The sequence below is a fragment of the Rhamphochromis sp. 'chilingali' genome, assembly GCF_963969265.1.
Source record: "Rhamphochromis sp. 'chilingali' genome assembly, chromosome: 15".
Classification (NCBI taxonomy): Eukaryota; Metazoa; Chordata; class Actinopteri; order Cichliformes; family Cichlidae; genus Rhamphochromis; species Rhamphochromis sp. 'chilingali'.
In genome coordinates this window covers 15,571,708-15,595,257 of record NC_137942.1, presented here as the reverse complement: position 1 = coordinate 15,595,257, position 23,550 = coordinate 15,571,708, and the positions used below count along the sequence as shown (strand labels likewise).

The 23,550-nt window shown below is 36.5% G+C and overlaps 1 protein-coding gene and 1 pseudogene across 2 annotated transcripts in view; both read right to left on the bottom strand.

Annotated features, from left to right (window-relative positions):
- LOC308411339 (nuclear GTPase SLIP-GC-like) overlaps positions 1–16,805 on the bottom strand; it is a 43,722-nt pseudogene extending 26,917 nt beyond the window's left edge. The window contains exons 1-9 of the transcript in view: positions 16,737–16,805; positions 16,427–16,621; positions 12,962–13,168; positions 12,699–12,865; positions 10,238–10,289; positions 8,602–8,689; positions 8,328–8,449; positions 3,784–3,892; positions 3,548–3,678 (exon numbers count right to left, since the gene is read on the bottom strand). The product of the transcript in view is annotated as a nuclear GTPase SLIP-GC-like (transcript). The remainder of the gene's footprint in view (positions 1–3,547; positions 3,679–3,783; positions 3,893–8,327; positions 8,450–8,601; positions 8,690–10,237; positions 10,290–12,698; positions 12,866–12,961; positions 13,169–16,426; positions 16,622–16,736) is intronic.
- On the bottom strand, positions 1,934–18,465 carry LOC308411171 (nuclear GTPase SLIP-GC-like). Its single transcript, XM_080904954.1, has 19 exons — positions 18,425–18,465; positions 18,276–18,305; positions 17,981–18,005; positions 17,779–17,850; positions 17,389–17,482; positions 16,737–16,953; positions 16,427–16,621; positions 12,962–13,168; positions 12,699–12,865; positions 8,769–8,838; positions 8,602–8,689; positions 8,328–8,449; positions 4,587–4,763; positions 4,345–4,496; positions 4,085–4,202; positions 3,784–3,892; positions 3,548–3,678; positions 2,969–3,050; positions 1,934–2,884 (listed from the first exon to the last, which is right to left on the bottom strand). The coding sequence occupies exons 5-19, from the start codon at positions 17,442–17,444 to the stop codon at positions 2,802–2,804; spliced, it is 1,974 nt and encodes a 657-aa protein (XP_080761080.1). The 5' UTR covers positions 17,445–17,482; positions 17,779–17,850; positions 17,981–18,005; positions 18,276–18,305; positions 18,425–18,465; the 3' UTR covers positions 1,934–2,801.
- Between the last annotated feature and the right edge of the window lie 5,085 nt (positions 18,466–23,550).

Here is a 23,550-nt window from a genome sequence, read left to right as displayed (position 1 = left end):
ATGAGCACAAGGCAAGATTTGAGCCCTTGTGGAGGAGACCTTCTCAATAAAAAAAAATGTAAAACATTTTCACAGGCTTCAGACGAGGGCTTGATACAGTCGATATGTGGTGCACTAAGAACAGAGTTAATAGTTAAAACACATGGGTTGTGACAATTTGACAGAATAATGTCAGATAAGTGTTTCTTTTGGCATCTTTTACAGTTTTTTGATATTGAAGCCAACAGTCCTTTAGCATCTCGAATGACACTTGTAGTTGGTCCTTTTCCCACTTGTGTTCAGCTTGACGGTACTCACATCTGACAGCTTGGGTCATGTCGTTCAGCCAGGGCTCAGATTTAGCTTTAGGCAGTTTGGTTTTTAATGGAGCGACAGTGTCCAAAGCAGTCCAACAGGTGGAATAAAACCATGAGCTCAGTTCCTCAGTCTGGCTGCATAAAAACTCTGGGATTGTACAGTTCTGGTTAAAAACTGTTGAAAACCCAGGAGCAGCATGAGGTTTAACTGAGGTACAGGCAAGAGGAACTTCAAACATTACAGGACTGTGGTCAGAAAACACAGCATCACGAATCTCTACGTTAAAAACATAAAAACTATGAGTTAAAACAGGATCAAGTATGTGTCCACGTTCATGTGTGGGACCAGTCAAACATTGCACCAGATTAAAAGAATCAATTTAAAAAGCTCTTTGCCATGGGCATATCAGGACAACACACATGAATATTAAAATCCCCAACAATAAGAACACAATCATATTTTGGCATGTATTCAGCCAAGAAGTCATTCACAAAGTCCTTATTTTATTTTGGAGCAGCCCAGCTGAAACACAGACAGTTTAAAGCTGGTGAATGACGGGGTTGATAGCTGCTTACATTTAAAATGACTTTAAAAATCGTAGCTATTCCTCCTCCTTGGCCCAACATACGCAGGGAATTAAAGTAGCAGCAATTGTTATTGATCTATAAGGAAGAATATTATTTTTCTGTATTTGATTCTTTTAGTAATTTAAATTATTTTAAATTATTTCATTTAATTTGTATCTATATATTAGCTTAAATTGAAATGGATAAATGAACAACTGTTTAGTGGAAATAGTTTTGGTGATTTGCAGTATTATATTGTGAAACTGACTCTAAAATTTGATTCATATATTTTACAATTTCAAAACTTAAATTTTTATATTTTAACTTTCCAAGTCAAAGTTTTGTGAACAAAGGGCTATCTTATCACACTGCAGTTGCCCAGGAGATACACAGGAGAAGGAAGGGGGACTCCCAGCAGTTGACAATAGGCTGACAGTGGCAATTCTAAGTGGCCGTATGTGTATATAGTGTTTAGTTTTAGTTTAAAATGCATATCTCAGATTGTAATTTAGTGTTAGCTGAAGCTTGCAACCTGTAAGTAGTTTTTATCAAGCAGCTTAGTTTTAGGGCAAGTAAAGGACAAGAACAAGGTTTGAAAAACATTTTCATCTTACAAAAACACTTAAATCAAGGTTTATTGAACCGTATACAAAATTTAAATGTTTGCATGCATATACAAATTAGAAACAACAAAAAATAAAATTATAAACTAGTAGCTGAAGTAGAAGCTGATAGTAATGCTGGTGTATTATTATTCATGACACCCAAAGAAACCAATGTAATGCAGGAAAAAAATTCTGATTCTGAAATTGCAATAAAAAATATTGTGCTATATAAGGCTCAAAGATAAAACTGAAAAACATATCCATAAACTAATGGCTCTCATTTCAATGAACTAAGACTTAACACATGCAATTAAAACATTAGAATATACTATAAGATGCTAAAATGTGATGCAGAAATAAATCAATGTCTTCTTCTGATTATCCAAATCAGGCTTGCCAGGGATATAAGTTCTAGTTTAGTAAAAGCAATATTTATGTAATTAAACACAAAACAGGTTAACAACAACAACAATCTTTATTTATAGAGCACATTTAAAAACCAACGGCATGCCAAAGTGCTTAACATAAAACAAATTAACACAAGTATAATCAGAGTCATAAAAAAATAAAAGTGTAAAATTATGTTCACAGGAAAAAGCCACCAATAGAAAAATATAACTATAGCACATAACTATAGCACAATATAACTATGCCATCAAAACACAATGGCGATATGACATACACAGCGCAAATAAAAGCATGATAGGAAAATTAATAGAATAAATCACTGCAAACAAGGCCAGCATTTAACCGGTAGAAAAAGCAAGATTAAACAAATACGTTTTAAGCCGTGATTTAAAAGATTGAATAGAGTCAGACGCCCGGATGCCAATCGGAAGGTTGTTCCACAACTCTGGTGCAGCCAGAGCAAACGCTCGATCACCTCTAGACTTCAGCCGAGATCTAGGCTGCACCAACAGTAACTGTGAGGATGATCTTAAAGCCCTAGCAGGAACATATGAGCTTAGGAGTTCCTTAAGATAGCTCGGTGCTGTGTTATTAGTGATTTTAAAAGTAAACAGCAAAATTTTAAATTGGATACGGTATTTCACAGGCAACCAGTGCAAATCAGCTAGGACGGGAGTAATGTGGGCAAACTTCCTAGTTTTGGTTAGAATGCGTGCAGCAGCATTTTGGACTGTCTGTAATCTATGAAGGAGGGCAGAGTGGAGACCAAAATAGAGTGAATTGCAGTAATCCAGCCTCGAAGTTACAAAGGCATGGATGAGCTTTTCCAGGTCTTTATGCGGGATATACTGCCTGGCCTTAATTAATCAAAGCTGATTAATTTAAGTATTACAAAAATAATAATAACATTTTTATTTTTACCCAGCTACTGTTGTAACATTTCTTCATCTTGACCACCTTGAAGTTGATTATAATGTGTTGTCAAAGTCTCAAGATACTCTGAAACATCTAAAACAACAAAGTGATTTTATTAATAATACATACAGGATTCCTAGTACTCAACATGAAAGATTTACTTTATATTCTGTTTACCTGGGAGTGAGTAGGCAGCAGTCTTCAGTGAGAATTCAATGGCTTCCTTCATGATTTTCTCGAGCATGAACAGCATGACTTTCTAATTTAACATAAGAGCATTTATTAGTTTTCACAGAGCCAAATTATGAGTTAAAAAAAAAGACTTGAATTACTGGTTACATGTTTGTTTAAAGTGAGAATTATTAAAGTGCTGAAAGTAGCCTTTTTCAGTTTAAACTCTTCTATTGGAGTCCTAATTGTAACGCCCAGTACAAATTTAACAGCCACCTCACTAATGTTTTAAAAAAACAAAAAACAACAAATAGAAGAACTTGGTTTACATTCTCCTTAGACGGGGCAATAGTACTGATTCTGATATATATGTATTACAGAAATATAAAAGAAGCCTTTATGTGAACGAAGAACATTTTGCAAGATAACTTTAGACTATGTTTTTTCTAATTTTCTATTTTGAACAAGTTTGATTCTTTTTTCAGTTTATGCTATTTGTATATGTACAGCACTTTGGGAACCCTGGTTTAATTTAAAGTGCTTTATAAATAAAGGTGGTATGGTATGTTATATAATGTGACAAACCTTCAATGCATCCATCTTCATCAACATGGTCTTTTTTGCCTCCTCATACATTTTCTTATTTGAGTATACATGTCTCTCAATAGTCTTCCTCATGTTTTCCAGTGCTCCAGTTTTCTCAATTTTTTTTGCTTCTACAAGAAGACACAAGGTTTTGCAGCAAAAAAGAACCCAAAACTTTTTATGCATAATTGTGATGAATGCCTACATTCACAATAAATGCAAATGTGTCAACTTACCAATGTAACATTTTGTCATGTTTTCCTTAACTGTCTCTGTTAGACTGGTGTAGATTTTCTTCTTCTGCTTCAGGATGAATTTCTCCATTTGAGCCTTCATTTTGTCCTCCTTAGAAATAGGAAACATTGGTAAAAATGTATTAAAAAAAAACAAAAACAAGAGATCAGGGTAATAGAGATGATTCTATTTTTTTCTCCAAAAGTTAATTAGAGCAGAACATACTAATATTTACACATTCTATTTTTTTTGTGTAAATATTAATCTTGATGGTAATGGAGAATTTACAATTAGACAGTGTACCTGTGTCTGAAGAAATATCAGCTGTAGTTCGACATCATTGTATTTTTTAATCAGTGAATTGGTGCCAAGTGAAAACCTGCTTATGACTCCTTTGAATGATCCACATTTAATGTCATTTCTGAAAAATGTGTTTCAGAATAATAGTGTTGATGGCAGCATTGACAAGTGAATAATGTGTATAATGTATATGAGAGAGAGAAAGAGAGAGAGAAAAACACTTAATATGATAACACTTTATTATTTATTCTGTTTATTCTTACGGGAAGGTCTCTCTGAACTTTTTATCAATGCTGTCAGTCAGGCATGAAGCCAACATCATGTTGAGGTCTATTTGTTCCCCGGTTTTTTTTATTGTGTGGATGCCGTCCTTCTTAACTACAGCCTGTAGTGTGCTGAAAAAACTGGGCTCTTTCTAAAACAAATCAGGAAAACATTTTTAAACGCATGCTCATAAAGAGTGCAAAATCTACTGCTTTGATTTAATTATAATTAAGATACATACATCACGATCCAAAAAGGTCTTCAGTTTTTTTTCAGAGGTTATGAAATTTTTAATCCCTTCTGCGAGACACTGTTCAAAGTCCTTGGTTGCTTCTTCAACTGCTGTTTTCACTGTATTAAGTTGTTCCCTCATATTTTTCTCAAGGACTTTACATACATCATCTGCTTTTCCAACACCCTGAAATAAAAAACAAATATATATATATATATATATATATATATATATATATATATATATATATATATATATATATATATATATATATACACTGAACAAAAATATAAACGCAACACTTTTGTTTTTGCTCCCATTCCCCATGGGATGGACGTAGAGACCTAAAATTCATTCCAGATACACAATATAACCATCCCTCCCAAACAGTGGTCACAAATCAGTCCAAATGTGTGGTAGTGGGCACATCTGCTATATTGAGATAATCCATCCCACCTCACAGGTGTGCCACATCAGGATGCTGATCTGACATCATGAGTAGTGCACAGGTGTACCTCAGACTGCCCACAACAAAAGGCCACCCTGGAATGTGCAGTTTTGTCTCACAGCAAAATGCCACAGATGCCACAAGCAATGAGGGAGCGTGCAATTGGCATGCTGACAGCAGGAATGTCAACCAGATCTGTCGCCCGTGCATTGAATGTTCATTTCTCAACCATAAGCCGTCTCCACAGGCGTTTCAGAGAATATGGCAGCACATCCAACCGGCCTCACAACCGCAGACCTCGTGTAACCACACCAGTTTATACACCACACAACCATATATATATATATATGTATGTATGTATGTATGTATGTATGTATGTATGTATATATATATATATATATATATATATATATATATATATATATATATATGTATATATATATATATATATATATATATATATATATATATATATATATATATATATATATATATATATATATATATATATATGTATATATGGAGTCCTGGCCCCTAGCCCTGCCAGTGTAGCAGAAATGATGACGGATGATGATGCAGCAGCAGCCGTTCTTCTCTGCGTGAGTAGCTTAATGTTGTTCGCGTGTAATTTACATTGAGTAGGCTAACCACGTTATTACATTAATGCAGGTAAGGTGAACTAGCAAACATCATCATAGCTACATGCGGCTGTCTTCTTGTTTAATGGCAGATACTCCCTTCACCCTGGCCAAAAAGGCTAAAATGAGCAAAGAAAAAGTGGAAAACAGTTAAACATGAGAGGTTTTTGGACAAAGTTTGTGTTTTTTCCATTGTTTAAGCACTGCTTCCAGCCAAGAGTGATACCATATATGCCCTATAGCTGCAGAAAAGGCTAACATTGTTATCTTTTTACAAAAAAACAGCTGAACATGAGAGGTTTTTGGACCAATTTTGTGTTCTCCATTCTTTAAGCACCGGCACCGTTTCAAAAGTACCGGTTTGGCACCGGTATCGGATAAAACCTAAACGATACCCATCCCTAGTCCTGAATCAGTCTTATTAGGTAATATTCAAATAATTTTATCATTCCAGTGTTTTCAGTGTGGGAGAAAGTACTCAGGGCCGTTAAGTAACACACTATGAAAGGCAGCAACAAGTTTAATGTTGAGAAACCTAAAGGACCTAAAAATAAATGTTTGTTTCAGTTCTATGAAGCTTTGAGTATTTTGGATTAGTAGCACTGCTTTGTTTGTTGCATCATTTTACTGGAATTGTTTATATGCTTTATATATTCTGAGGTAAGTTGATCTATAGTGTTACATCATATTCTATAAGGATGTTATGTGTTTGTAGACTTTCTGCCCAGTTTGACCCATTTAGCAGAAGTCAGCCTGTTTAAGGCTCTGATATCTATTCTGTATGACTTAAAGCAGTTATGACATGGTCTGATTTTCTCACCCAATACAGGAATATTTAATATATCAGTCTACTCTTCATTCTATGATAATGGATTGGATTTATATAGCGCTTTTCAAGGCACCCAAAGCGCTTTACAATGCCACTATTCATTCACTCTCACATTCACACACTGGTGAAGGCAAGCTACAGTTGCAGCCACAGCTGCCCTGGGGCAGACTGACAGAAGCGAGGCTGCCATATTACGCCATCGGCCCCTCTTGCCAACACCAGTAGGCTGTAGGGTAGAGTGTCTTGCCCAAGGACACAACGACCAGGACAGAGAGCCCGGGGATCGAACCGGCGACCTTCCGGTTACAGATACGCTTCCCAACCCCCTGAGCCACGGTCGCTCAGGGGGTTAAACGAACAATATTTGTCTCTTATGTATAATACATCTGTATATACACTTTTGAGTGAAGGTTTAAGGTGATAGGAAATATAAACAACTGCAACTTGAATCTTTGACCCAGAGTTCAAGCTCACTGCTGTAATAATATTTATATATATATATATATATATATATATATATATATATATATATATATATATATATATATATATATATATATATCATAATAATCTGATAATACATATAATATTGGCCATATTATATTTACATTACCACAGTGAGATGATTTTAGTCTCATGAACAACTTTAGCTAATTGTTATTTACTAACTACACTTGAAATGACTGTTCAGTACAGAAATGAAGCCCAACAATCATGTTTTACAGTCCTGTGGTTTCAGCCTCAGATACTCAACTAATCACAGTGATGTCATGACAAAAATGAATGACCAACAAAACATTTTTTCTCCTTCATTTCTGTCAAACAATGCTGCATGTAACGTTTCTCGCGGTTAGTATCATGGTTGCTAGGCAACCTGAACAGCGTGACAAAGGCTAGACCGTCCCATTTCATAAGCCTCTCACTTCCGCACTTCTCGTACTTATAGTACGCACCGTACGTAGTACGCGTAGTGCGCGTACTTCAAGCGTGCGGTCTCTTAATTGGGACACAGCCCCTGTCTGCCATGTGCCCTAAACAGTGAAAACCGTTACTCATCTGTGAATAGAACACCTCTCCAACGTGCCAAACGCCATCAAATGTGAGTGTTTGCCCACTCAAGTCGGTTACAACGACAAACTGCAGTCAGGGCCAGACCCAGATGAGGACGACGAGCATGCAGATAAGCTTCCCTGAGACGGTTTCTGACAGTTTGTGCAGAAATTCTTTGGTTATGCAAACTGATTGTTGCTGCAGCTGCCTGGGTGGCTGGTCTCAGGCGACCCTGGAGGTGAACATGCTGGATGTTAAGGTCCTGGGCATGTGGGGTCACACATGGTCTGTGGTTGTGAGGCCGGTTGGATGTACGGCCAAATTCTCTGAAACGCCTTTTGAGACGGCTTATGATAGAGAAATGAACATTCATTTCATGGGCAACAGCTCTGGCAGACATTCCTGCAGTCAGCATGCCAGTTGCACACTCCCTCAAAGGTTGCGACATCTGTGGCATTTTGCTGCTTGATCAAACTGCACATTTCATGGTCGCCTTTTATTGTGGGCAGTCTAAGGCACACCTGTGCAATATTCATGCTGTCTAATCAGCCCCTTGATATGCCACACCTGTGAGGTGGGATGGATTATCTCGGCAAAGGAGAAGTGCTCACTAACACACGCAGACAGATTTGTGAACAATATTTGAGAATCATGGGTCTTTTGTGTATGTAGATAATTTTTCAGATGTTTGAGTTCAGCTCATGAAAAATTGGAGCAAAAACAAAAGTGTTGCGTTTATATTTTTGTTCAGTGTATATTTTCACACATACATAACTTGATTTTACCTCTTTTCTGCGCCTGGCTCCTTCAATCAAAGACAGAATCCCATAAGCTCCAGTCACATAGTTACATGTCTCAGAGTGACAATCATTGCAATTTTGCAAGAAGTCTTGAAGTTTGGCTATTTCTGTAAATAAAAGTAAATTGAATATTGAATTAGATACTTTGGTTTTAATCTTACAATCCATTTCTGATTTATGAGGAAAAATAAAACAACATATGCACCGAACAATATATTTTCTTTGAATCACAAAACATCTTGAGATTCTGACTGCCTACCATTGGCATCTTCTTTTACATCTTTTCTTTTTAGGAACTCTTCAGCACTCACTGTGAACACTTTGAAGCAGTCCTCACTGAAGTGGTCCTGAAAAATAAAAGAAAGAGTTTTAATCTTAAAGAAGCTTTGGCTCGCCAAACAATTTTTGGAATGTTATAAAACTCACACTCAGACTCTCATTCAGTTCCCGGAATTCACTCGTCACTTCTTTCTTGGCTTCCTTGTTTTTTATATCTCTTAAATGGGCAGGAAGGGAAATAGGATCAACATATAGCTTAATCACATAGCAACATATCAAGAAAACAGCTGAGAGGTTTTGTTTTTGAGGATTTGCACATGGAGGGCAACATACCATGAAAAACTTTGAAAACCTTTACCACTTTCAACATGATCAACATTATTAAAGGACTGACCATTTCAGGCCCTGCCCTCCTGCTTTCTTTTTATGTTCTGATGGATCTTGCTTTCTATCCTGTAGATTTCTGTTTTCCTCATAATCTAACATCATACAGTGTAACAGCAGTCTGGCGAGGAAGGAGCGGCTAGCAGGTCCAGCGAGCATGTGGTGTGGAGGTTAGCCGGATAACTCGAAGTCAGTCGGTTAAATCAAACAACAGACCTTTATTCAGTGTCAGCAACATTACACCTTACGAGCCAGGTCTCCACGGCTGTACTCGTCCGTGCATACATGAATGGAGATCGGTATCGTACAACAGTTCGGTTTTCTGAGAACAGAACACGAGCTGCATGTAATGGCTGCTGCTAAAAACACACACCCACTAGGAGACTCCCAGCTCATAAAAAGAGTTATTTTTTCTTATATTTCGTGAATCTGTGCAAAATGTAGCCCCAGTTTCCTGTTTATAGCTAACAAGAGTTGTCTCAAATGTGGTCTTCTTTTGTTTTGTTATGTTTAGCGGGAAAATCCCAGTCCATCAACAACGCCTGAAATAATGACACCAGCCCATCTGACATCAACAACAGCGTAGTGTTCAATCATCTTTCTTTCTTATTCTAATGTTCAGTTTGAACTTTGCTTTTCTCAATTTAATAAATTTTGTACCATTACCAGAAGTTCCATGACTTTATTTTTTGTGTCTTTAAAGAGTAGTGAATGGTTTTTATGCAGTCATGGGTTTTTTTTAAGCTATTTGGTCAAAGCTCACATACCTTATACTAAAAAACATGGTTCATTGATTGATTCATTATCATACAACTGTTAAATCTTAAGATAAAAAGTAATTACTGTAACAACTGTGTTGGGTTTAAAGAGCCTTTTAAAAAGTTGAAAATCCCTGCCCATGAAGTAACAACAAACACACATGTGACAGGGTGTGGCTCGAGGCTAAGATGCAGGGAAAGGGTGTAGCAGCCGATTGAGGGGGCAGGGAAGAGTGGATGTCACAGCTGGTTTGTATTAATTCCATCACGTGTCCTCTATTTGGAAGCATGCTGGGGCCCGGGCAAGAGAAGTTAAAGTGGACTGAGTAAGCTGTAAAGAGTGTGAGCACACCGAGAAGCTGAAAGGCCACACAACTGTTGCTGTACATAAAAGCACTGTGAATATGTAAGTTTTTTTTGTTTGTTTTAAAAAAAAGAAAAGCAGCTGGATAGTGCAGTGGTAAGTCTACTCACCTTTGGAGTGGGAATCGCAAGTTTGATTCCCACCTGGTATCCAGTAAGGGTCCTGGATAGACCCCCAATGCTAAAAAAAAACAAGCCATAGAATGGCGTGGCTACATCCGTAGCTTGGACACAAGCATTTCACTACATGTTGTACTCTCTATAATTGTGTATGTGATGGGAAGAACGGTGTTAATTTTTTCAGCAACAAGTAATCTAACTAATTACTATTTCTATCGGTACAACGCCGTTACCGTTACTAACAAGAAAATGCGCTTTACTATTTTTCAACAAACAGACGGTTGAAGCTGTCTTCAGCTTACCGCACCTTATATCATTTGCACGGAAGTAGCTGTCTGCGTAAGTAATCTGGGCGCTACAGTTTTAAGCAGTTGCGCGCGCTCCCGCGGACGGCAATCACTTTCTGGCAGACAATCACTTTTTGGCACCTAGAGCTAGGGGGCAAAACAATCTCGTGAGTGCTGCTGTTTGGCTGAGGAAGAATAAAGTAGTAGTGGTAAACCAATCACATGACCACTTCAAGATGCCAAAGTAACAAGGTGCTATATCACAGTTTTTAAATTGTGTTGATAGGCCATGTAAAACCAGAGTCATGATAAACAATATATACGCGGTGTTTTTTCCTGAATACTTTCGTCATGTTTACTGTCTAAGGACAGCGCTAGCAAGCACTCTCTGCTTATGACCAAAAAATAAAAAAATAAAACAAAATGAAAAACACCCATTTCGTGTTGGTGGAAAAATGTACAATGGCGACCAATTAAAAATGACATGGCAGCTGGTTGTTTAGGAAGAGAGTGAGTTTTAGGAGTGACGGCGAGAGAGAGAAAGAGAAAGAAAGAGAGCTGAAAAAAAGAGCAAGTTTTGAGATGTGAGAGATTTGTGACGTTTAGCGTGTTTGGAGTGTGTAGTTAGTGTGTTGTCTTGTGTAGTTAATGTGTAGTGTTGTGGATAGTTTTGTGTTGTGTGTTAGAACAATGAGGTGACTGCTGAATGTTACAGGTGCTGCAAAAAAGGCAACAAAGGCAGATTGCAGTGTTAATGGTGTCTCCAGGTAGAAAAAAGGGGGAGTGATACTACATCTCTTGTCAGACCTGCAGGCTTGTGATATTCTTCTTTATAGTGGACAGAAATTATTTTTGCAGTGGCCCAAATAATTTGTGTGGCATCTTATTTAATGCAGAACACCTGATTGTTATGTAAATAGTTTGAAATGGTTATTTAAAAAAAAAAAAAAGTTAAATGGCTGCAAATTTGCAGCTAACTTGTGTCATGGTCCTGGGTCGGTGACCCAGTGTTTTGAGTTTTGTGTCATTATTGAATTTTCATTTTGTCATAGTTTATCTTTTCTAGTCTTTCGGTTCCTGTGTTCCAGGGTCTGCTGTATTCCCTAGTCAAGTCTGCGTCTGTTATGTTTCCTGTTTTACTTTGGAAGTCTGTGTCCAATGTCAGTGTCTTTAGTTTCACTTCCCCTGTCCCGTCTTTAGGTTCATGTGTGTCAGCTGTGCTCCCATGTGTGACCACTTCCCTTGATCATCCCTTATGTGTATTTAGTCTCTGTGTTTCATTCAGTCTGTGTCGCGTCGTCTGTGTTCCACGCCCTATGTCATTTCTCGTTTAGTTTAGTTCATGTACTCCAGCCTCGAATAAAGGCTCGCCTTTTGTTTAAAGTTAATTTGGTCTGCTTATCTGTGTCCGCACCTGGGTCCTCCAAACACTCTCCACACGGTCAGCCACTGCGAACCACTACAACTTGTGCATGGGATTTTAAGATTTACAATTTATATTTGTATTTAAGTTATGAAATATGATTCATTTAACATGTTTGTGGTTGTTACAGCATAAAATATAACTTTTTCTACTCAGATTTTATGTTTTTTTTTGTCTGATTTTAGATCAGTTGTGTTAATAGAGTTGTCAAAATGCAAACATGACTGTAAATTCAGATATGTGAGGCTGTACTGAAAAGAATGACACCAAACAAGGCAAAGTAAATAGTTTTTAATGGTGATATGTAGAGGTCAAATTAAAAGTAGTCGAAAATGGTCAATTATACCCGGGACCCCAGAAGGTTAAAAATTTTTTTTAAAGTAATGCAATAGTTACTTTTCCCAGTAATTAATTACTTTTAGAAACTCAGCTACTAATTTGGTTACTTTTTGAAAAATAACTAGTAACTATAATTAATTACTTTTTCAAAGTAACTTGCCCAACACTGGTGACAAATAAAGGTTGTTTGTTTTGTTTGTTTGTTAAAAATACACCATTATTCGCTGTGAGTTGGGTACTGACTTCACAAAGAATTTTACCAGTACTGTGTTAGTGTTGAGAATATTATATGTTTTTAGTAAATATCTGAATGCAACTATTAAATATTTCTCCAACAAGATTGATCAGTATGTGATTTTAAATTTTTTTTAAATTATGCACTTTGACATCTTAATTCACTTACCGATTGTCTGAAAGATCAGACTTGGTGCAGATAAAGTGAATTTGCTCACACTGACCACCATTTCCAATGAGGCCATGTGCACTTTTTAGAATCTCCCAGGCCTCATTCTCTGATGCTGCCCGAGTAATTTCAGCCACAATCCACACAGTAGAACAATCTCCAACAATCTGAAAAAAATTATAGCACGTCAATTATAAATAATTAAAACAAAAGATGTTAAAACAACACCAGAAAAACAACAAGAAGTTGATGTGAAAAATTACTTGTCTCCACATTTCGTTCCTGCTCTTGTTGCGATCGCCATTTCCAGGAAGGTCCACAAGTGTGACATGCTGGAGAAACTTATTGTTTGGCACCCTGACAGTCACACACTTTACTAGTGGCCAGTACCACTGCTGTGCTTTATATCCATCTTCCCGCTTTGGAACATACTTTATATATTTAAGAAGTTCTTCAGATAGCTTTTGAGCCTGCAATAAACAAGATAAATAAGATTAATACATTTACAATTAAATCAGTAAATTTAAAAAAGAAACCCAAATTGTAGACTAAATTTTTATCTTGGGAAACATTTTAGATTTTTTTTAATGTTTAGATTTAAGGATGATCAAACTTAGGCACATATATGCACACAGTATCACAGACGCATTTGTTAATGCAGCTTCCCTAGTGTTTTATGTTTACAGCAAACAGACGCCCTGTTTGCAGACCTATAGTCTTGTGATATCCAATGCAAATTGTTAACTTATTTGCACGAGCAGTTGAAACTGTTCCTGTGGTAATGGCTCCTAGACTCTGGAGCTCTCACCCACTGAGACGTGTGATTTGCATTAAAAAGCAGCTAAAAATTCAACTTTTAAATTTTGGTTTTGTGTAGCTTTCTCTCTTTATGCTGCCAGCACTTTGGTTCTGAACGACATTGTGATGTTTATTTCAAAAGTTGTAAAAAGGCTTACTTTTTACTTAACATTACAAAAAGTTATTACTTAAGAAAAATTGACATTCTTCTGGGGAAAAGTATAGGATTGACATCAGTAGCTAGTATTGACCCCTTTAATCCTAAACTAGAGATGGTACGATACCACTTTTTTATGACCGATACCGATATCATAAATTTGGATATCTGCCGATACCGATATGAATCCGATATAGTGTTTTTTTAATCAATAAAACTGTTTTTTAATATCTTGTTGCATTTTGTATAAGTTCATACTCAAGTTTAAATAAACAACAACACTAAAGCTATTCTGTTATACCTGTATGTAAAAAATACACTGCACCCAAAATATTTCATAGTTCAGCAATAGTGATCAATCTAATAAACTTAAACCTACTCCATCCTTCCTATTCTGGTATTTTAAAGAGTACTTAGCAGAAAAATTAAGCAACCTAAATAATAGGGTTGCAAACTCCCAGCAAAAAAAAAAAAAATAGGGAACCACCCTCCACCTCATGATGCTTAATCGAAGTAATCAACTTTAATTTGATGCAGGGTGAAAAAAAATGCACAGAATTAAATTATTTTTCAAGAATAATTAAATAGATTCAACATCTTTCTTCAACAGAACTGCAGACTGCACAGATGGTACCTTCCCAAAGGAAAAAGTACTATAGCTTACTTAGTATATTAGACTTAACAGTTACTATATACAGTAATGAACTTCTATACATTTTTCATCAGATTAAAACTTTGGGTGTAAGATTCAGATAATTATTTATTAAAAGCTAGACATTTTAAATGAGAATAAGAAAAAAAAGTATGTCTTTGTGCCCCCTTTTCCCTGTTCATGCCCTATCGGCCCCCCCTGGCTAAACTTTGCTAGATCCGCCCCTGCACAGTTACCAGCGGTCAGCTACGTAGAAAAGGATCCTGGTGTAGAAAGTAATATTAAATAAATTCTAACAACAGCTTATCAAGGTTAAACGTGCTGCTGTTGTTCAGCCGCTGGTTTCCTTTTTCTGGCGCGAAGTGAGCCAAAAACAAAGAAGAGAAACGTGAGTTGCGACAGAAAAGCCGATCAGCTGATCATTGATCAGTTTCATGATTGAAGTAGCAACAGGAGAGGGAGGAAGAGAGAAGAGGCAGTCGCTCCATATATCGGTTGTTAAGCTTAACGTGGGAATGCTTTACAAACATTCAGAGATGAACTTACACACTTGCTTTACTTCTCTCGGGGATAACTTCCTTGGAGATAAAATGCTGGTTTGGTAGCGAGGCTACAATACACAAAGCTGCTCTATCACGTGACGCACACTGCTCCAACGTGCAACAATTATGAGGCAAGTTATGCCGTGTCGCAAGTTTTGTGAGGTGCTTTTTTGATATTTAATGGATCTCGGATTACATTTTTTATTTCTCTCCGATATCCGATCCAGTAATTTACGTCAGTATGGGACCGATACGTAATATCAGATCGGTCCATCTCTACCCTAAACCCAGCAACTTATGTCTTTTAAAATTATCCACCAATCTCTGACATTAACCTATTGAGAGATTTAACTACTCTGTTGTGCAAATATCTTTACAGCCATAAAATGCTTGATTATTTTCTCAGTTACTGTTACAGTTACTGTGTGATTCAAATTTCAGTAGGATTCAATATTCACTAATAATAATAATAATAATGGATTGCATTTATATATCGCTTTTCGAGACCGTCAAAGCACTTTACAATCCCACTATTCATTCACTCTCACATTCACACACTGGTGGAGGCAGCTACAGTTGTAGCCACAGCTTCTTCGGGGCAGACTGACAGAAGCAAGGCTGCCATATCGCAAACTAAATGCTGTGGCCCCAGAAACGGAAACACTAGGAAACGTGGAACACGGAATCAGGAACGATTGAATAGGGACATACGGAGAAATTTAAACCACATGGGACAAGGCGACAGTGGGCAGAGGAAAACACAGGGCTTAAATACACAAGGGAGTAACAAGGGATTGAGACACAACAGGAGAGCACAGCTGGGAGTATTCAAACATGACGAGACAAAGGGGAAGCATAACTCAAAACACTGAACACAGGACATGAGGCTATCAAAGTAAAACAGGAAACACAAGACAGGCATGGAGACGCAGACTTGACAAGGAGGTATGGCTGACAGGGAAGACAAGAGCAAACATAGAGCACAGAAACAAGAGTAACAAAACATGGAAAACAGGGAAAGAAAGGTAACAGAAACCTAAAGACTAAAACTAAGAATATATTTTAATGTGTCTGGGAAAGCTGACCAACACAGCTAATCTCCATCAACTAATCATGCATCTGGGGTGCCTTCAGCACACGGGGTAGAACCGGTTGTCCAGTAATCATAAGGTTGGTGGCTAGATCCCTCTAACTTGGGGCAACATACGCCAAGTTAGAGCTATATACAAATCAATCTCTCCTATTTAAGTAGGATGCTTGGACCTGACAAGGGAGCTCAGCTGCAGGAGGCAGCTGGAAAATGTAAATAAACATCCACGTGCTTTGGGTCCTTTTTCCACATCTAGTTTTCAAACCAGTCAAAAGCAGCACTGAAGTTTGATAAGGCAAGAACAGATTTGTTTTAATATTTTGGTCTGCACATTCTACTTTCCTTTTATATTGTTTTTTTCTTATTTTTTTAATAACAGAATAGGCTGTCTATAAATTATATCATATTATATCAATGCAAGCAAATTCCACTCATTGAAACAACAAACATGGAAAAAAAATGAAGTAATAGAATAGTATTTGAACTTACTGTGTCACAATGCAAAACTTTCCTCTTGGGCTCTAAAAATTCTGGAATATTTTTGAAATACTTTTTTTCCAAGAGGTTTTCAGGGGATTTGTCTTTCCATTCTTCTCCATACAGGGCTGACAGCTTTTTAACCATGTCCCGATAGTCATCACCTTTCTTAAGAGTCTTCAGTGACCATAATTCATCATGCCACTCCTAAAAGACAAAAATCATTGCATTTTAGTTTTATAAATGATAATGTAAAGCAAATACCTGCTGTATTTTTGTAAACGCATATACTGTAGCTTTAAATAAAATATTTAATTCTCACCTCCTTCGTAATGAACTCAATTTCTGCCTCATACTTTGGGCTGCAAGTGTTAGCCTCCACCTTTATCATGACTGTGGTGCATGCACTGATTATTCCAGTGGCCAAAAGATTCTTCTCATTAATGATGGCATTGATTAAAGAGCTCTTTCCAGCCCCAGTTCTTCCAAAGACACCAACAAGCTCTCTCTTGTCGGTTTCCAAATCATTAATTTTGTTCCTGTTGTACAAGTGGGTTAATTTATTCAACCATGAAATGTGTTGCAAAATGAGGAAGACACCTTTCTGTGCCCAGATTGTTAAATAATAATTTAAAAGTCATTATATTATTATATTATTATTATATTATACTTTTAAACGAACAGTAAGATGAGCTATGCACATATGTAATGTACATATGTACAGTATGTAAATGCTCACTGGAATTAGTTGGCTTGGTGGTTCATTCTTCTTGTGTGTTTAAAGTTTTACGATACAATATTTAACCTATTAATACTACAACAGTTTGGAATGAATGCTTTTGTTCTAATTATCTTTGTGTATATATATATATATAAAATCTGTATATGATTTTCTTTCACCGTGATTGTTACTAAACTAAAATGTTTTTTACCCAGATGTTTATGTAACAGAATAAGGGAACGTTGATACTCACTTTAGGAAAGTACTTAGCTTGTCTTGGCCATGGAGACTGTCACTGACATCTTTCATGATGCCTTTCACCTCAGATAATATTCTTGTTTCTGTCACTGTGAGAGTAAAGAAGTGTTTAGCAGGCACCAGTTTAATGCACAATGTTATACACTGATAATGAAAAACTGGACTATATCACTTATTAAAGGAGCAGTGCATGGCAGTAGGTTGATTACTTCATTTAAATATTATTTTATTGTATGCCAGACACGACACCAGCAAACCAATAAGAAAGTATTTTCTGTTTCTCTGGCAAAGTCAGACACATGCAATACAACAAAAGATTCACTGCATAGAAGTTTTACCATACAGTGCAGTGAAACTGTCATTCTTTGGAAACAAATGTAAAAACCTGAGTCACGTTGTCTTTTAGTTGGTGATTGCCATTTGTTGGATTGCCCCTGAAGATCTGATTTTCTTTTTCCTTATTAGATTAGAAAACACAAAAGGTTAGGTTTGTTGTCTCTGTCAGTGGAGGTATTTGGTCAAAATCAAAGTGTTTCTGTCTTAAAAGATGAATATTATAAGTAATTCATATGTGACATCTGTCTCACCTTTTGAACTTGTGGATGGTGGAACCTGGAAATTAAAATGGACATTTAGTCTTTTTTTTTTTAATGCAAAGAAATGAAAGCTCTTCACACAGGTATCATTTAACCGCATTTTTAAGAACATATGTCTGAACACATACTTCCGCAATCCACACAGTGAAATGCAAATTTACTTTCTGTCTCATCTGGGATTAGAAATATTAACCCTTAAAAGCTAAATACAGAAAATGGACAATGTACATCAGCTGTATATGCATGAAGAATAAAGGCGTGTCTTGAAATTTAACATAATTCTGACCTGAACCAATTTTGTTGTTTCTTCATTCTCCTGTTTACAATAAAGATTAAACACACAGGTGCAAGATCATGTAAAATTTTGAGCAAACAGTGAAAGTATGACTCCTGGTAAAAAATCATAGCCAATCAGAATTAAACTTCTTAACTTACCTGAGTGGAAAAATCAGGTGTTTCTTGCCTTATGTTTTGTTTACTCTAGCAAAAAGAAAATCCATAACTGTAAATGAGTGATACAATTCTAGAAAATGCTATTGTTGTCACAAAGATATAATCTCAAAAAGCTGATCGCAATTATTTATGAGGGCTAGAAGGATCACGTGAAATGAAGCATTTTGTGCTTTAATTAAATGTGCAGTTTATTATGGTTAGTAAATGTATTTGCAAATCCTTTTTTAAATTCTTTTATTTATTTAAACATTGCTAAACTCAAGTTTATAGAAAATTAAAAGGGTAATTGTAAATCCACACTTAACTGACTTATTAATTAATTAACAAATACTTAAAACTACAAGTGGATTTCACAAAATACAATTGAACTGTCAATGAAATTAAACCCTTTTTGAATTGAACCTTTTTTTGCCTCTAAAGAACACCTACCTGCCTTTGGTCTTCATGGTAATTATAAAATGTTCTCTAATATTCATTGATTCATATGATCTGTTTCACAATGTCTATAGGTTTTACAGTTAAGCACCAAAAGTCACTACATGATTGAAGTACAAACTTCATGTCTCTGTAATAAATATCATACATTTATGCACACCTCACGTTTTTATTGAGCAAAAACAAACAGTTCATCTTATGTTTTTATTTTAGTAGACAACGCCGACACTTTATAATAGACAGCCAGTTAGCTGTTTAAATTTTTTTTATGTGAATTTTAATTCAGAAATGAGTATGGCATTCTGAAATTGATGCATCCTCAGGTTTTATTGCTGTTAGAGTAGCAGGAAGTGGCATTTTAAAAAAAGTTGGAGGTTTTTTTAACAACATTTGCGCCTAAAAAAAAGTTAATTTTGTGTAATAGAAATAGCAATCATTTTTTTACAGTTTAAAGTTATCTGCCATTGCTGGTTTGTGACTTTCGTATGAAATGCATTGTGGGACAATTGGCTGCACCAAGAAGTGTGGGTGCTTGTACCAAGGCTATTTGTTCTTGGGATTCACATCTTGGGATTTTTAGCTGCTGTAAGAAAGCAACTAAAAACTGTAAGAATCAGCACTGAGCCCTCTTAGAGCAACCTACAACCTTTAAAACATGTTTAAAATGCTGTCTGTAAACACATCGGTAGAGATGTTACCACATTGATTTTTAAAACTCTGAGTTAAAAGAATTGAGACAAAAAATCTTTTAAATAGATCATCAATTTTAGATATGAAGTCTTTATTTTTTCCAGACTTCTATCTGAGTTGGCCTGACAACATGCAAACGAATAAAGGTCATGTGTTAAGCTTATAACAGTTTCTTTAATACTGGTTTTAGCATCTTTGCATTCAACGTCTTGTATCAGTAAGAACGTAATCACTTCACTTTTTTCTTTTCTTGTCTAAGCTGCTAAAATAAGAAGTGTTTCCCCCTCTTTAATCCACCTTGCTCTGGATCAGGTCGAGACTGGAACAAAAATTCAGCCCTGACATTTTTGGTCCAGGTGGTCTACAATGATCAATCAATTGCCCACCAACACAAATGGTGGGCAACTGAGTTAAACCTGTGCATATATTTGTACAGTTTGTAAAATCAATGCTAAAGCTGAATAGTGCAAGCAAAAAGGGAAACAGTTATCTTTCTTACCACTGTCATTACACTTTCCTCCATGGTTTCCTCACTCTGTTGTTGGGACTGCTATCTTTCCTCATGTATTTCTCCACAGTTAGTGCTACCAGTAGTAGCCCGACTAGTGATGACTAACTAACCTGTGACTGTGAATTGTTGCTCTTGGTGGTGCAGCTGCAGCTTAATGTGACAAATTTTGCAACATCTATTTCAAGTTTATTTTTTATTTTCCTCTCTTAGCTTTTCACCTCCACCTGTTGTTTCTCAATTTCTATCAACCACTTCTTCCACACTAAACTCTGTCTTACAAGTGCATGAACACACAGGCATGGTAAAGGAGGGGCTGGTTGTGTTTAGAGATTTGACTGGGAAATTCAGTCATAGTAATGGAAATGAATCATCATGGGCTGATATCATGCTTGTAAGGCTGGTGTGCAGCAGCCCCTCAAGCCGGTCTGTAGCCTTTATGATTATATTGACACAGAAAAAACAAATGTCAAATTGTGGCGGACCACCAGGTGGCTCCACTCACACCCAAGTTGAAGGGAAGTGCTGGGGTGGAGATTTTGGCGCTTACTATATGTGAAGTTCTGAGAGTCAGTTAATAAAGTTGGAGTGAGACACTGAGACCTCTCCTGTCGTTACTACATACCTCCACATTGGTGACCCCTGTAGCGAACATGCTAAGGCTCGACGACGAAGCCAGCTCCGGCCTGGAAGCATCGGCTGCCGCCGGACTTTCACCTCCGCCGGTGGCGCTTAAATTGCCGGATTTTTGCAGTGTTCATGGCATCTAACAAAAGCACTTCTTATTTTCTTTGCATACATATAATCTAATTTGGATTGTAAACTGTCTTTATCTTGATAATTTAATACGATTTTATCACCGAATTTCACACAAATCACAGATCACATAATTTCTTGTAACAATAAAGCTTTCTTTGTTTTTTTTACTTTAAACATTTTTTTAGTTAGCAATATTTAAAATAGACTTTTTTTAATTTCAGAAATTCCCATTTATTACAGTTGGTACCCAAAGACATAAAGAATAAAAAATAATTTGGAAATAAATTGACCAATGTTTATTTTGTTGCACAATTTATTATTAAACCACAAAACGCTTTATGTTGATGCATGTGACTCTTCTGCTCCTCCATATTTATATGAGATTTTTAAGACCAAATGTAAAATTACATAAGCAGACTTTTTTTTTTTTTTTAATTACCTTTAAGTCCTCAAGTCTCTTTCTGAATCTTGACCTTAGACCAACTTCAGGGATTAACTCAGTTATGTCTTCATTGGTAAGACAGAAAAGGCTTTCCTCTGTAACTTTGTTAGCTGTAATTAAATATTAAATCTCAGTTATAGAGATGCACACAATTTCAAATTTCATTAGAAATCCACTTCATGAAATAAAGTGAAATAGGCATGGTTATTTCTTTTAAATGCCACTGAGCCTTTTTTGTAATACATTTTCTGTGATGACAGTGTAGAAGTGGCTATAGAAAAGCACTTCTCTTCCAGATGTGTAAAAGACTCAACAGCTCTCTTTAAACACAGCGTAAAATAGAAAATATTAGTGTTGTACAGCACAACCATATCAAGAGATTTTTAGTTTGAGATATTTAAATCTTTGTTTATGAAGAATTAATTATAATTTACCTTCAAATCGTTCCTCCAACTCTCTTAGCCCCCAGTCAAGCAGTTTGTTTCTTATGAAATCGGCCATGATCAAGAAATGAAACTGAAAAACGTAATATTTAACCAGACAGTACTGCTTTACAGATTAGACCTTCGTGATCACCTTCTGCCTCAATGCATATATAATCAGAGAGGCTAACATTAAATTTAAAGTTCAAACTGCTCACCTTTTGTTAAAAGTAATGCAGGAAAAGGCTGGTGAGGGAGATGCGAAGTAAGCAGTGAGACACAAACAGGTGGGAAAAAAAGAAGTCAAATTGCAAAAAAACCCAACACCACAAAAACACTGTATCCGAGGACCGATAAAAACAAACTGGAACTGAGTGGCGAACTGAGAGAGAAAGGCAGGAAGAGCTGGTTTTGTGCAGGGCAGATGGGAGTGGCTGAGAGAGGGGGTAACAACCTGCCCCGCAGCAAGTGTAACAAAAATACTTGTTACAGCTGTTCCCTTATTAACTAAAGGTCATCACAATAGACAGCTCCACATGTTAGGAATTTGTGCTGTGAACCAGGATAAAAACAGGAATCACTTGTTTCTTAGGAAAACAGAAAAAACATTACATTGTGGAGCCACTAACATTAGGCCAAGGTTAAGCTGGACTGGCCATCGGGCATACCGGGCATTTGCCCAGTGGACTGATGGTATTTTTTTGTTTTTATGAGCGGATGTTTTTTTGTTTTGTTTTTCGGTAACGGTATAAACAACGAAAGGTGGTGGATTGGCCAATTTGTCATGATCGACTCTGGGCTGGACCAGTTCCAATTTCATTGTACTACTGTACTATGTATGACTGTGCAATGACAATAAAGAGTTATCTTATCTTACAGCCGAGGTGGTTGGCTGCACCCTCCCCATTGCTTGGGCAAGAACTCTGAAAGCAATCTTATCACAGACAAACAAAGAAAATGGTATTGAGGTGAAAAGAAACACAACTTGTCCAGTAGTTTAGCTAGAATAAAAAAAAAGAAAGACAAAGCTGGAGTTATTCTGCATCTTTACGCTGTCAGCTGCCTCTTCTTCTTCTCTCATTCTCTCACCCTCCCTCTCCTGTTGATACTTCATGAAACATGAAGTATCTCTCATGAAACTGTTCAATGATCAGATGATTGACTTTTCTCTCTTGTTTGTTTATCTTCTTTGTTTATCACTTTGCCGCAGAAAAAGGAAACCAGCAGATGTCGCGCTAAACAACAGCAGCACGTTTAACCTTGATAAGCTGTTGTTAGAATTTATTTAATATTACTTTCTAGTATCAGCTGATATTTGCTGGAGCCACAGCTGTAAAAGCTACAGGAGCACGTTCCGTGAGAGACTGAGATTACCAAAAAGCACCACTGAACAACACAGGAAATCTTTCCTGCCCATGGCCATCTCCCTGTACAACTCCTCCATCTAATACACTATATACACTGTAAACACTGCAATAGTTACACCCTTTTTTTGCACACGCTCTTTTCTACTCAGTGATGTTGCTGTCATTATTCACTTTGTTTTATAATCACCTCTGTCAATCCTTGAGATTTATTCAGTGATTTGTATATATTGTGCTATTTCTTAAAATCTGTAAATCTGTAACATATTGTATTGTTAAATAGTGTTGTTTGTTGTTTCTGTTACTGTATTGGAGCAACTGTAACCTACATAATATACTTAGGGATTAATAAAGTATTCTGATTTTGATTAGCGAGATAGCAAAAGAGAACGAGAACAGCACCATAAAACACAACCACCTGGGAAGGTGAGAAAATGAGTGACAGAAACACAGTAAACATTTGCACTGATCATACAAAGATGGGCTTA

Bases quoted from the DNA above. Each gene is read 5' to 3' on its own strand.
- LOC308411171 (XM_080904954.1), bottom strand. From the start codon at position 17,444: ATGAAAGATGTCAGTGACAGTCTCCATGGCCAAGACAAGCTAAGTACT. The intron at 16,622-16,736 runs GTGAGAATTAAA...TTTGTCTTTTAG, and splicing joins TTGAGTTCATTACGAAGGAG to GAGTGGCATGATGAATTATG. The intron at 8,839-12,698 runs GTAAGTGAATTA...TGCCCATTTAAG, and splicing joins TCTGATCTTTCAGACAATCG to AGATATAAAAAACAAGGAAG.